Source organism: Rhamphochromis longiceps, linkage group LG22, assembly GCF_057381845.1.
Source record: "Rhamphochromis longiceps isolate RC_006_pf linkage group LG22, R_longiceps_female_GT1.1, whole genome shotgun sequence".
Lineage (NCBI taxonomy): Eukaryota > Metazoa > Chordata > Actinopteri > Cichliformes > Cichlidae > Rhamphochromis > Rhamphochromis longiceps.
Genome location: NC_140577.1, coordinates 21511287 through 21524291, shown reverse-complemented (window position 1 = coordinate 21524291; position 13005 = coordinate 21511287). Strand labels below are relative to the sequence as shown.

Below are 13005 nucleotides of genomic sequence, written 5' to 3'. Positions count from 1 at the left end.
GATGAGATCTTGCGCGGAGCCCCAGATCGAGGGAGATTATCAGTGGTCTTGTATGTCTTCCATTTTCTGATGATTGCTCCCACAGTTGATTTTTTCACACCAAGCTGCTTGCCTATTGTAGATTCACTCTTCCCAGTCTGGTGCAGGTCTACAATACTTTTCCTGGTGTCCTTCGAAAGCTCTTTGGTCTTGGCCATGGCGGAGTTTGGAGTCTGTTTGCGGCTGTGGACAGGTGTCTTTTATAAAGATGATGAGTTCAAACAGGTGCCATTCATACAGGTAACGAGTGGGGGACAGAAAAGCTTCTTACAGAAGACGTTACAGGTCTGTGAGAGCCAGAGATTTTCCTTGTTTGAGGTGACCAAATACTTATTTTCCAAATTCTTTACAAATCCTACCATGTGAATTCATGGATTTTTTTTTTTCACATTCTGTCTCTCACAGTTGAAGTGTACCTCTGGTGCAAATTACTGACCTCTGTCATCATTTTAAGTGGGGGAACTTGCACAATCGGTGGCTGACTAAATACTTTTTTGCCCCACTGTAGGTCCAATTCTTGCCTGCTCCACAGCCAGCCTTGACACTACCACAATTTCACCCTCTGGCGTTGCAATGTTCACTGTTTATGGCCACAAGATGGAGCCAAATTTATTTCTATATTGCCTGTTATCCATGCATTAATAAGTAAAATTCAACAGAGCAGCCATGTGACAAAAAACTAAAGTGGAGATTGCCCTCATTAATATGGCATTTTGTTAATTTTTGAATTAAAGTATTTAAAGGATTCTATCCATTAAAATGGGCTATATAAACTGTGAGACTGTCTAATACACTATGGCACCTATAACAGAGAAGGCAAAAATCTCCTGCAGAGCTCAACGCTAAACATTAAACTTTGGTGAATAAGTCACTATTAAAATAATGAGACCGTAGCACAAGTGACATCTGATGGATTTACGTTGTGTTTGTGTTTTTTTCTGAGGGAGTACAATTGCTTTTGAACTAAGAATGTGGGTTCTGGTCAGGCGCTGGATGCTATTTGCCAACAGGGGGCGTTACTAGAACAGAAGAAGTCGCCAGCCGCAGTAAAACGACGAAGAAGAAGTCACCTGTCGCGTCATGTCATCATAAGACCACCAAGGTTATTCCGAAGGTACACGAGACAATTATGAAGAGCGTTTGACAGAAGTAAAGTCCTCTCTTATGCCGGTAAGAAGAAAAATATGATTAGTTTGTGTCAAGTAATGAAATGTAACCGGCATTTACTCGGTAGCTAGCTTCAACTAGCCGGCTAACCTCATGATGGAGGCGGTCACACCAAACTCCATTAAAAATAGTCTGATTTTAATACATGGAGGTGTATACTGATCGGAAAAGAAACAAAAGTGGGTGTATAAAATACTCATATGTGATGCTAAGCATAAGGTACAGACTCCGGCTTTGAAAGCTAAATCCAGGTGTTTTCTGCTCTAATCTGACATGAACCCAGGTCGCGATGAGGATCTCCTGTTTACTGTCCGCCACTGCTCGAACCTTCAGTCTGTCGTGTCCTGCAGCCGGTCTGCTCTGCTGTAGGCTGCTGGGCCCCAGCTCTGTCGTGAGGTGAGTTTCCTGAGGGGGCAAAGTAGATTCTGACAACGAAAGAAGTGTATGTTTTTGAGTGGACCCCCATCTCCCCTGTTCTTGTATTACGAGCAACAGAAAATCAGAGCCCATATAGTCTGATTTAAACTATCCACAGGCCTAAATGAAATGAGAAAGAATGTCAGATTATGGCTTTTGTTCTCATTTTTGTCTTCATCTCTTCTTCAAGATCTTGGAGACTACCTCCAGCATTGCTGTTATTTTTAGATCACTTCCTATAAGGGGTAATCCTTACATCAGCCTTGAAATTCATTCTTATATTGCTTCCTATATATTTCTGTTGCGTCCCATTATGATCATTGCACTGTGATTTCACTGTGGCTCTTAAACATTTGCAGAGAGCAAACATCATCATTATTTGGTACCAACTGTCCTGACTTCAATGTGTAGAATCATTGGAGGCGGTGAGTTGGGTCTCTAGCTACAAACGAATAGTTTTCATTTATGTCCATGTGGGAAATAGGAACAGGAATTAATTTCGAGGCTGATATTGTCAACTTGGTTATCCACTTTGCCAAAGTAGACATCAGGTGTAAGGATCACAGTTTTGACATACTGGTGGAGATCCCGCATCCTTTTTAGAGCCAAAGTGCATAATGGAACTTCTAGGATGTGATTTATATATTTAATGGTCACATTCCTGGAACTTTTCAGTGGCACTTTGAGAAATATCCATGTGCCCAATAATGACCGTTCCTTAAATCTCGGTTTTTGAATAAACTGAAAAAACTCAATAAGAATTATATTTTGGCCCCTAGTAAACACAAAAGAGCTTTAGTGACATTAAATATAAAATGTTCCCACAGCTGTGATGGCAGGAGAATGGTTGCTGTGATTTTCTGTGTTACAGGTGCATAACACAGAGTGTACAGAGTGAGACGTGCATAAGGTCCAGACTGATCTCGAGTCTCTGCTTGGATTAAATTATGGGAATAATTACTAAAGATCCTGCTGTTGTGCTAAATGTGTAAATGCATGCAGCTCTCTGGTTACATGTTTCAGTCTGTGGCTTTTCTCAGCATTTGTGAAATGTTTCTGGGTGTAACCCTGATAAAACAGTCATTCATTAACTAATGAAAAATCAAATAGAAGAAGAAAATATGCAGTTCGTTTACCCACCACAAAAAAAATGATATACAAATGTATCAGTAATGCATCCATGTAAACACGTGGAGTAGTCCAAATACTGTAACCTGCAAATAAAATTGAAGCAAAAAATTATATCATTTTATAATGAAAAAATTATGTCTTATTCTGTATTAGCAGGGTGTAGTAATACACACTAATAATCCTGCTGCTTTAAGTAACCCTATAAATCTGCATGCTTTTAATAAACTCACAAGAAAGTCAGCAGTTAACAACAAGCACTACTTCAGCTGCTGTTTTGTTAAACCCAGGCTGCATTCATTACTGGTGACTCTCATTAAGTAGTCTGTGTGCACATCATGGTAGTAGGCACCGGGTCTGTTGCTAACCGCTGGGAGATGAAGTAGGGGGCACCATAATTCATTGTAGTATTTATATTGCTTCTAATTGTCTGACGGTGCCTAATGTACTTTTTCTTGAATTTAAATAAGTTCTTATGATTGTTATGATCGATGATCATTAGCCTGTTTTGGAGCCCCCTCCAGCACTTGGTGCCCTGTGCACACCACAGTGTGCGAGGTGCTGTGAATGAGCTGCGAAGAGTTAGTGAGAAACTGTGTTTTTGTTTTAGGGTTTTTTGTATTTTTAATGTTGATGAACTGGATCCTTAACTCGATGGTTCCCTGTTGACAGTGAGGGCAAACTCCACTTGCTGCCTATATTTTTTTTTTTTTTTTTTTTTTTTCTTGTGTGTGTGTCACATGTGGCTGCTTTCTTGCTCTTCACTGCACGACACAGTATTTTTCATACGAGACAAGTGACCAGACCGTTTCCTTTTCAGTAGAAGAAATATGTCCTCCAAAAGGCAAATGGACCACCTAGAGAGGACCTCGAACAACTACAGACAAAATGTAAGTCTACAGTGTGTAGCTGAGGAATCTGATCTTGATGTCTGATAACTGTGCCACACTATTATTAACCCACCACTGAACTCTTCTCTGTGTGTCTCTAACTGGGTTTTTGACTTAGACTCTGTATCCAGCACAAGTATGTGGAATTATAAATGAGTCAGAGACGGTAAAAAGACTGAGAATAGCCGTGCATCCAAACTTCACCTTCAAAGCAGGCCAGTGGTGAGTAGACTCTCATTAAGTTTTAAATAAGAGAAGGTACAACTGAAATCAGCATTTTCCAGGTCAAACTACACACAGTACCAGGGTCGACTGCAGTTTTCTGAAACTTATGTCTGTGAGAATACTCATATGACAGCTTCAGTCAGTAGTAGAAGATCCCAGAGTGGGATACACTCTAGGAGCACATCAAACACAACTTATAGACAGTTATAGACTGTATTTGAACAGTATTCAGTATTTGAACAGTATTACCAATATGGATCATTCTGTCATATTTAATGGCATGCCAGTATTAAAACTTTTTTTTTAAATACACAATGCTTGGGGTGATTTAGAAATGGTGGCATGACAAAGTTTGTCCGACTGAACATCTCCTACCCAAGTAATTACTACTATCCTATTAACACAGGTTGGCACATTCATAGTAAAAGTCAAGTCAGAGTTCATTCCTATATGCTATATATATATTCCAGTCACTAAATCACCATTCACTATACACTGAAAATCAAATAAAATGAGTAGATAAGAGTGTTTGCATTAGGGCTGGGTATCGTCACTGATTTCTAGAATGGATTTGATTGCAATTCACAAGGCCCCGAATCGATTCGATTCAATTTGAATCGGGGAAATTTTGCCTCAGACAGTCAGAAATATTATAATTCAGATCATGCATCAGTACATTTCCATATTCGTATACCTATAAAAAGAAAGCTGACACTTGCGAGACTTTACCAAAGGTGTGAGCATCACAGCAGATGCCTTTGTGTCAAAGTAGCTGTGGATAAAACACAGAAAAACATGAAGGTGATTTTCCTGGCCTGGGATTTTATAAATATATTGTGCAGTCAATCAAAAACGAAAGAAAACCATTAATCAACATATGAATATTACCTGATGCTGCTGAAGTGAAGCAGAGCAAAGTTACAGATGTTTTATTAGAGACACAGCCAAGCATTTTGCAATTTTGCATAATTTTAAAAAGTTTAAATTTGTTCAGTAGCTTACTGAACAGCAGAAATGAGGAAAAAACAGCGGCCGACAGCGCTGTAAACAACGGTAGACTTGTGCGCAAGCGAATAATGAAGAAAACAGATTTTTAGATGGGAAACTGTTCTTGAAGTATAATGTGAGAGAGAGAGAGAGAGCTGTGCATGAAGTGTGGTTTTTATCGTGGTGGAAGCAAAACAGCAAAAGTCAGAGTGAATTCTTGACGATGTTTATGTGAAGCAAAGTTTGGATCTTCTTTTGCTGCTGGTTCAGTCAATATTGTTTGGAGAGAGATCAAACTAACAGCTTTAGAATCAGCGCAAAAAGGACGTAAACACAAAGCGCAGACCCGCCGAAACATCAGAATCAGCGAGCTGTCAGCTTTCAGCCCCGACCGTGTCCGTGCCGTCAGGTGAGAAAGGCAACATCTCACTGCTTCTGATCCGTTGGGTCCGCGCTTTGTGTTTACGTCTTTGTGCAGAATCCATGTTCCTGCTCTCATTTACTGTTTTAGCTGTTTGGTGGTTGTTGAAACTTTGTGAGGTTTAACCTGAGATTCTGGCATTTCGGGCAAAATAAATTTATATTAAAAAATCGATTCAGGATTTTAATGAATCAATATCACGTTATCCAAGCCGGAATCGATTTTAATCGATAATCAAAACCCACCCCTAGTTTGCATACTCTGCTCTGCTCAACTAGACTTGAAGGTAAACAAGAACAAATATGTTTTTAAAAGTGGTTTAAAATGACTGAGAAACTGGGGATCTCTTATGTAAAAAGGTTGCAGAGTATATATCACAGCTGATGATCTCAGAAGTTCAGTGTTGGTCAGTGTCAGTTTTTAACATTTGAATAATTCAGAGTAAAATGGTTCTATTCACACACTGTGCTACAACTTGGAAATGTTTAAGAGTTAGCATGGGATAAGAGTCTCTGAGGCTTTCTTTGCTTTATTTGTCTTGACAAAACGTAAAACCTCAGTTAGAGATGGCAGGTATCACAACAGTAACTGTAAGCTTTCTTTGTTAAGCCAGGCTTTCTGCTTCATTGTCTGTGATATGACTCTTCTTCCACACAAATGAGCCCTGATAGTGTGTCCTACTCCAATCAGAGGTGATGATACAGATAAAATGGTGTTTAGAAATCTACAAAGAACATAAACAAATACCAGTAAATTGTAAATAAAGGAGTGTAATGCTGCAGAAAATCATTAATCTGGTCATTTAGCACACCGAGCGGAAAAATAAACATTTTAATTTAAGGTAAATTGCACGTTAAAGCTCTGCAACATTAAACTGGATACATTTTAAGATTAAAGTTTACTGTCCCATAGTCTAATAAAGGAGACCTGGGAATCGCTTTGGTTTATGGCCGGCTCAAAGAGAAATTAGATTTATTGATTCAGCTGGTATTCTTGTTGTGTTTTCTGTGCCTTAATAGCTGCATTTCCAACAATATAAAAGAGATTAGTCATCAGATTAGAAACAAGTATAAAAACATTTAAACATTTTCTGCATCACCAGCTGAATACATAAATACATAAAGGTTATGTGTTCAGCATAAGTTACTGCAGTGATTTAGCCAGATAGAGACCCATTTTTCTGATACAGAAAACTCTGAGTTCAACATGGCTTACGAAGCTATTAATCTGGCCTCGTAGTACACCCGTCTGTTCAGACTTGTAATACATATCCTGACACCGCTGGCTTTGTCGTTCTGTTTATGCAGTAGTGTGGTTTTTCAGACATGCCCATGGCGTTTGCCATATGGGAAGTACACTAAGTGGCATATAATGCATGATGTTTTCTTTCTACAGCACGGCACACAAACAAGAGCGTGTCCTTGTTTTGTTTTATTACACTGTAATTTATGTGTAATTGGGTATAAACAGCATTGTTAGCTCCAACCACGAGTGCTTGGGCCCGTCATTCTATATGCCTGAGGTAAAATGGCCGTATTGTTGTGTAGTGACACTGGGTTGTAATAGCGTCTGTCAATTTAGAAAAACCAAGGACAACAAAAGGCAACAGAGCTGCATCGTTATTGGTGTGACTCGAGAGTGCAGCCTGGTAATGTGGGCAGAGATTTGGCTTTCAGTTGTAAACTGTAGTGCTGTAAAAGAAAAATGCGTCCATTAACACACAAAGGCCTGTTCTCTTTCTAAAGACTTTGGGAATAACTTAATTTAAAATAGTGGATACACTCCCATCTTCTTTGATTTCTAGCTGCAAAAGACAATAAATTACATAGCATGTATTCATAAAGTAATTACAAGTATATTTGGTTTACTACTAAAATTTAAGCTAATAGTTTTTCTGTTTTCTTCATGGTGCCATTAGAAACCCAATACAGTGATAGCACTTAGGTCTTCCTTCATCAGTCATTGTCATGTAGTGCCTATAATCACCACATGGGGGCAGGGTTGTGTCAGATTCATCTTTTCCAAGCACTTCTTACAGAACTTCCAGTAAATTTCAGCTGTAGTCCTCATATTGGTCAATACCATCAACCGGAGGAAGGATCGAAGCCTCTTAATCATTTAAAGCCTTGAGTCAGATGAGGATGACTGAAAATAGACACACGGGGAAGCGTTTATCGTCCTTCATGTTGCTCGTATACTGGCAGCTTTTTGACCGATGCATAACATGAGGAAATGTTTAAGCTAACGTCAAGAGACTCTTCCAATAGCAGGTTGGGAACTTCTTCAATGAGCCAGAGCTTTTTTTTTTTTTTTGGTTCTGTTTTGTTCTCAGTCCTGGTCTGTCAGTCAGTGTTGCCATTGTTAATTAGTGTAGCTTGCACATGCAGTATGTACATGAGCCCATACTGTTGGTGGGCGGTGGTGAGAAATAAAACTGGCAGCCAGTTGCCCTGCGGCGGCTGATAATGAATGTAAATAGATGGAAATTCTCGACTTGCAATGTTTTTTAAGAAAAAAGGGACTGTTTAGTTGTTCATCTCCAGGTGGGAGAGGAGGAAGAGAAGGAGGAGGTGGATGGAACATATGTACATGATTTCACAGCGGATCCATATTTATGATGCCTCTGAGGGTCTCTCTGGTGTAACAGTAGGTCATTGTGTTGGTGGAACATTAGCCCAACTGTTTAGCACTGCATTTTTCCCACTGTGACTACTCTATTGTTCCTACTGATTGACAGATGTGACTATGTGTAAGAAAGAGATGCTTCACTTTGAATAAACTGATCAGCTTTACATCTGGTTCTGTTTTGTTGTCCCTGGTTTCCAAAAGAGGATTTCTGCTGCGTCGATGCACATGGAAACACTCTATAAGCATTTCGACTTTGGCCCTGTTTTTGTTTTTGCTGTTTTATTAACTGTTAGCAAGTAGGCATGTACCAATTTGTGCTACAGTCACCATTCCTGGCCCTTATGATGGCTAGACCCGATCAATTTCCCAAAGTTTGTCTAATATATTACTCTTCTACGCTGGCTAACTGTTCAAAGACATCTTTATATTGTTCCCAAAAATAATAACTAAGTGACAATAAAATCAGTGAAACAATCTATGGATCAAGTTCAAACATCTGCTAATGTAAATAATCAATAAACTGAATGATTAAATGCTGTGTTTTGCTGTTGTGTGTCTGCAGGGTGGATTTCTTTATCCCTGATGTGGAGAAGGTTGGAGGCTTCTCCATGTGCTCCAGCCCAGGTCTGCTGCAGAGGGAGGGAGTTGTTGAACTGGCTGTCAAATATGCCAAACACCCACCAGCCCACTGGGTCCACACTACAGTGAGTACAATAATCACGACCTTTATGGTATCCAGATCTCTGGTTTTGTATGAAAATCAAGAAAACTGAAAGGAATATTATAAAACAGCAGAGGTTCAAAAATCATGAGGCTAAGACCAATAATGGATAAGGTGTTACAGCATTACAATCCACATTACGACATAATCACACAAGTGTTGAATGGAACAAGATAAATGAGCTGATATTTTTAGAATTGTTTGATGTGTGTGTGTTTGCATACACCCTATTATCTGCGAACAACCATTAATTGAGCTCTCTTGTATCTTTCCTTTTGTGTCATTTATTTATTATAATGGTGGATTTAATTTTAAACATGGCTCAAAATGTCACACAGTGAGGTCAGCAAACATGAGTCAGAAATTCAGACTGCTCTAAATGCTCAGTGTCAAACAGTTTCTTTGCTCCCAACTCATGGCTCTTCATGATGTCATCAAGAGCAGATGGAGATAATTTTGTCATCTCAAATAAACACCTCTGACTGTATGTACAGGAGGGTTCCCTTAAACAGAATAGAATAGAGTAGCCTTTTATTGTTATTGTACATGCAATGTTCCCTCTAATTTTTCACGTGTCTGAGCGAACACGCAAACTCCCCGAGCGGTCCCTTGGACCACTGTGAGCGACATCAGACGTGTGCACTGTGGTCACGCCAGCATCAAATCCATCCAAGTTACATGGTTTATTAAAATAATCAAATTACAGCATTTACATTTATGTTAGACTACTTTTAATTAACTGCTTTAGCCCATTTACAATGAAAATTTTTTTAAAAATCTAGTCATTGACCTGTGTAGTATGGTAACACTATTGGAAGTAAAAATAACTTGAACTCCAATTTTGAAAACACAACTTTCTTTCTTTTTAAAAAAAGCTTTGACTTGTATTATGAGTCTGTGGTCTGGTTTTACGTGGCCTATCAACACAATTTAAAAACTGGTATAAGTCCACACTTTTTCCGTCAATTGTTCCGTCTGTCCTGCTCACATCTCCAATGGTTGTACACGTTGTCATTAACGTGGCTTCACTCCACATCAGCCACGCCGCTTTGCTAGCTAAAACACCGGTGTCGGCACATAAGGACGCTGTCATAGCTGTCAGCAACGTTGATTAACTGCGTATATACGAATGTGAATCGCATCATTGGCTGGACTATGGGATATGGTGGCATCGTTCTAATCCCATACTGGAGCAGCCAGTTACTTACTGACTAACACTGCAAAACAGAATTGTTAAAGTATTAATTTTAATTTCAATGCAGGTTAGATTTTTTTCTTTTGTGCGCAACACAGATTTTCTGTGCGCAGAGACCGTGCCAGCAGTGCGCAATTGCGCACGTGCGCAGCTTAGAGGGAACATTGTGTACATGTATAACAAAATTGTCGGTGATCTGCACCAACTCTGTTGGAATAAAATATAAATGGTAGACCGCAGGAATAAATGACAAGGGTGACAATTACTTTTTTTAAAACAGGACCAGATAGGTATGGATAGCTTTTTTCCCTTTTAATATATGAAATCAAATTCTAGAGCAAATATATCACAACACTGTGTGTGTGTGTGTGTGTGTGTGTGTGTGTGTGTGTGTGTGTGTGTGTGTGTGTGTGTGTGTGTGTGTGTGTGTGTGTCTGTCTTCCAGCTCTGTCTCCCTTTCTGTAGTCTACATGTTTGTTTGATGATGGGCTCAAAAAAATAGCTTTGAGCTACTATGCTGTGTGTAAATAGGAACGAGCGATGTGTGTTTGAGGGTACTGAGACTTACATCTATCAGCTCTGAGATCACTTTATGATCCTTTTGTTTGATATTGTGTTACAGGGATAGTGTAGGGACCATCACAGCAGATTACGACTGCATGCATTATCATGTGGGCGAGTGGTCATGTGTGCTAAAGCAGATAAAGGCATATTTAGTGCTCTCCTCGACTTCAAAAGGCCTTTTGTGACTTGTAATATCGGCTGCACTCGTACAGCAGCAACATCGATTTGTAGTGCGTATGATCTAAAATTGGCTTTTTACACTTGTTGAGGCTGGTTTTAGATGCAGTTTGTTGTCTCTGAAATTTTTTATTTCAGCTTCTTATCACGGATGGATGCGAGTTAGCTGGCTTTGCAGTTTGTTTCAAACTCCTTCCACTTCTCCGTCTCTCCCTCTTCCTCTCAGTGTACAGTGGGCTCCAGAGTGGCCATGCGTGTCGGCGGGGAATTCTTCTTTGACCCATCGCCATCTGAACCCTCTGTGGATTTGCTGCTGGTGGCTGGAGGTGTAGGGATCAATCCCTTGTATTCAATTATGCTGCACACAGCAGATCTGCTGCGTCTCAATCGAGCTTCAGGTGGCCAGGATTACAACATAGGCTCCGCCCACCTCTGTTACAGTGCCAAGAACACCGAAGAGCTGCTGTTCAAGGTATGCTTTAGAAAATTTCCATGTGTGTAAAATCTATGAGAAGGTTTGTTTTTTTTTTAAATTATTTTAATAAACTTTTATAAATGTACAACATCCTACCTTCTGTGTTCCCAGAATTCTATCATTGAGGTGTGCCAAGAGTTTCCTGACAAGTTCTCCTGTGACTTCCATGTCACGCAGCAGAGCACAGACGTCGACCTACAACTCCTGCCGTTTGTCAACCGTAAATACTGCACTTTCGCTTTTCTTTGTTTGGATGAGATGATTGAGTAACTGTCACATTCAACCACAGCCTGTCTTGGTTGATTTATGTGTGTCATCATAGGCTAAGTCTCCATGTAGGCGACTGAGATGGGATAGGTGCCGCAGCACCGCGTCTTAATTAATTGATTTGCTTCCCTTGTGTCTCATCAGATGGGAGACTCACAGAGGAGGTGTTGCGGAAACACGTGGACCCACAAAAAACTCTGTGTTACTTGTGTGGACCCCCGCCAATGATTGAATCAATTTCAAAAACCCTCATGGACCTCAGCCTCCCCAAAGATAGGATCTTCTTCGAGAAGTGGTGGTAGGGGCCCTCCTACAGCTCCCAGAAACCAATTCCTGCCTTTTGTTGTCATCAGTGGGGAAGGTGTACATCTGGGAGAATGGAAAGCAAGTGAAATGTTCCAGTGATCTGGATTTCAGTATGAATGTTTGTGTAGATGAGGAAACTCATCCTCTGATCCCTGCCACAGCAACCCGTGCTTGATTTGCGATAGACCGCTGGGACCGCCCACGCCTCAGCTAGCAGCTGACACACAAAGACAATAGAGATTATTTATATTTCCTATAGTATAAACCAGCAAGATGAGTGAAATTCCAGTGTCCTGTACATGTGTGCATCTTCAGATCTGTTCACATTTGCAGACACTTCTGCTGCAATGTCAAATCAGGTTTTCAGCGAAAAACTGTGTTAACAAGGGGACCAAGAACCAATGTAGAGGGGAGAGACTAAAGAAATAACAAAAATGAAGACCGCTGGAAAAATCAGCATGTTTGAAGGGTTTTAATTGTGAAACAGAACTCTTCCTTTGGGAAATAAGCTTTTGGTGTTGTTGAAAAGATTGATCTGTAAAATTTAAAATTAGATTACAAAGTTGGACTGTATGAGTGTGAGGAGATATGTTGCTAACTGAAAAATACTCCAATACAAAACAGTTTGTAAAATAACGACTTTTTTTTCACAGTTTCTGCACCGATGAAACGAGCGCTAGGTAAAGTGTAACCAGAGAGATTTGGAAGTGATAGCAGATGGACTTATTGGGTGCTTAAGTTATTTAAAGGAAATGGAGGGATATTTGAAACATTAGCATTGTGTACTTTTATTTTACGCTGTACATTAGCGTTTTAATGACTCTCTTTTAACGCAGTACCTCACCTATTTGATACAATGTAACTTAGAAGTATTACGGTGTTTATATTCAGTGTACTGACACTTTTTATTTAAAGAGCCGCAGGTTTTAGAGTTGCATCAAAGCATTTGTTTTTCACATATTACTCCTCAGCTTTACACCACTGATCATATTTTTAGATTTAAAACTTCACAGGCTCCCACACATTGGCCAGTATCCCCCCCCCCCGCTTTACTCACTTACGCTGTTACCACATGCATGCGCAGCGCCCATCCCCTATACAGCCTCTTCTTCAGCCACAGGCATTCACATACCCATAAACGGTTTCTCATCACAGGGTAGAGTAAATATCCCATGGTGCCATGTAATGGAACCTCCAGGTGGTCTGCAATTGGCTCGGATCACTGAACATCCCTCAGAGATGGTTGCAAGCTTCCTGTTGTCATCTCTCAGTGGGGGGTTGTGCCGTTGAGACTCAATTTTGAGTTGTTTGTGCATTTCTTCCTCATATGAGGACAGCTGTTTATGATTTTAAAGGAAATAAAGAAAATTGAGTCAAGTCCGCCTGCAAAGACTTTAT

At 40.0% G+C, this 13005-nt stretch overlaps 1 protein-coding gene across 2 annotated transcripts; it reads left to right on the top strand.

The window, feature by feature from the left end:
* Positions 1-1062: 1062 nt before the first annotated feature.
* oxnad1 (oxidoreductase NAD-binding domain containing 1) lies at positions 1063-12972 on the top strand. Of its 2 annotated transcripts, none has more exons than XM_085395577.1 (8): positions 1063-1209; positions 1490-1602; positions 3575-3641; positions 3760-3863; positions 8465-8606; positions 10786-11031; positions 11146-11254; positions 11446-12972. In XM_085395577.1, the coding sequence occupies exons 1-8, from the start codon at positions 1204-1206 to the stop codon at positions 11601-11603; spliced, it is 945 nt and encodes a 314-aa protein (XP_085251703.1). In that variant the 5' UTR covers positions 1063-1203; the 3' UTR covers positions 11604-12972. The 2 variants fall into 2 exon arrangements, with proteins under 2 accessions (XP_085251703.1, XP_085251705.1); XM_085395579.1 differs by having other exon boundaries at positions 1165-1209; positions 3572-3641; positions 11446-12933.
* The last annotated feature ends 33 nt before the right edge of the window (positions 12973-13005 follow it).

Excerpts from the sequence above, each read along its gene's own strand:
- oxnad1 (XM_085395579.1), top strand. Across the intron at positions 1,603-3,571 it reads GGCCCCAGCTCTGTCGTGAG|TAGAAGAAATATGTCCTCCA; the intron begins GTGAGTTTCCTG and ends TTTCCTTTTCAG. Across the intron at positions 3,642-3,759 it reads CGAACAACTACAGACAAAAT|ACTCTGTATCCAGCACAAGT; the intron begins GTAAGTCTACAG and ends TTTTTGACTTAG.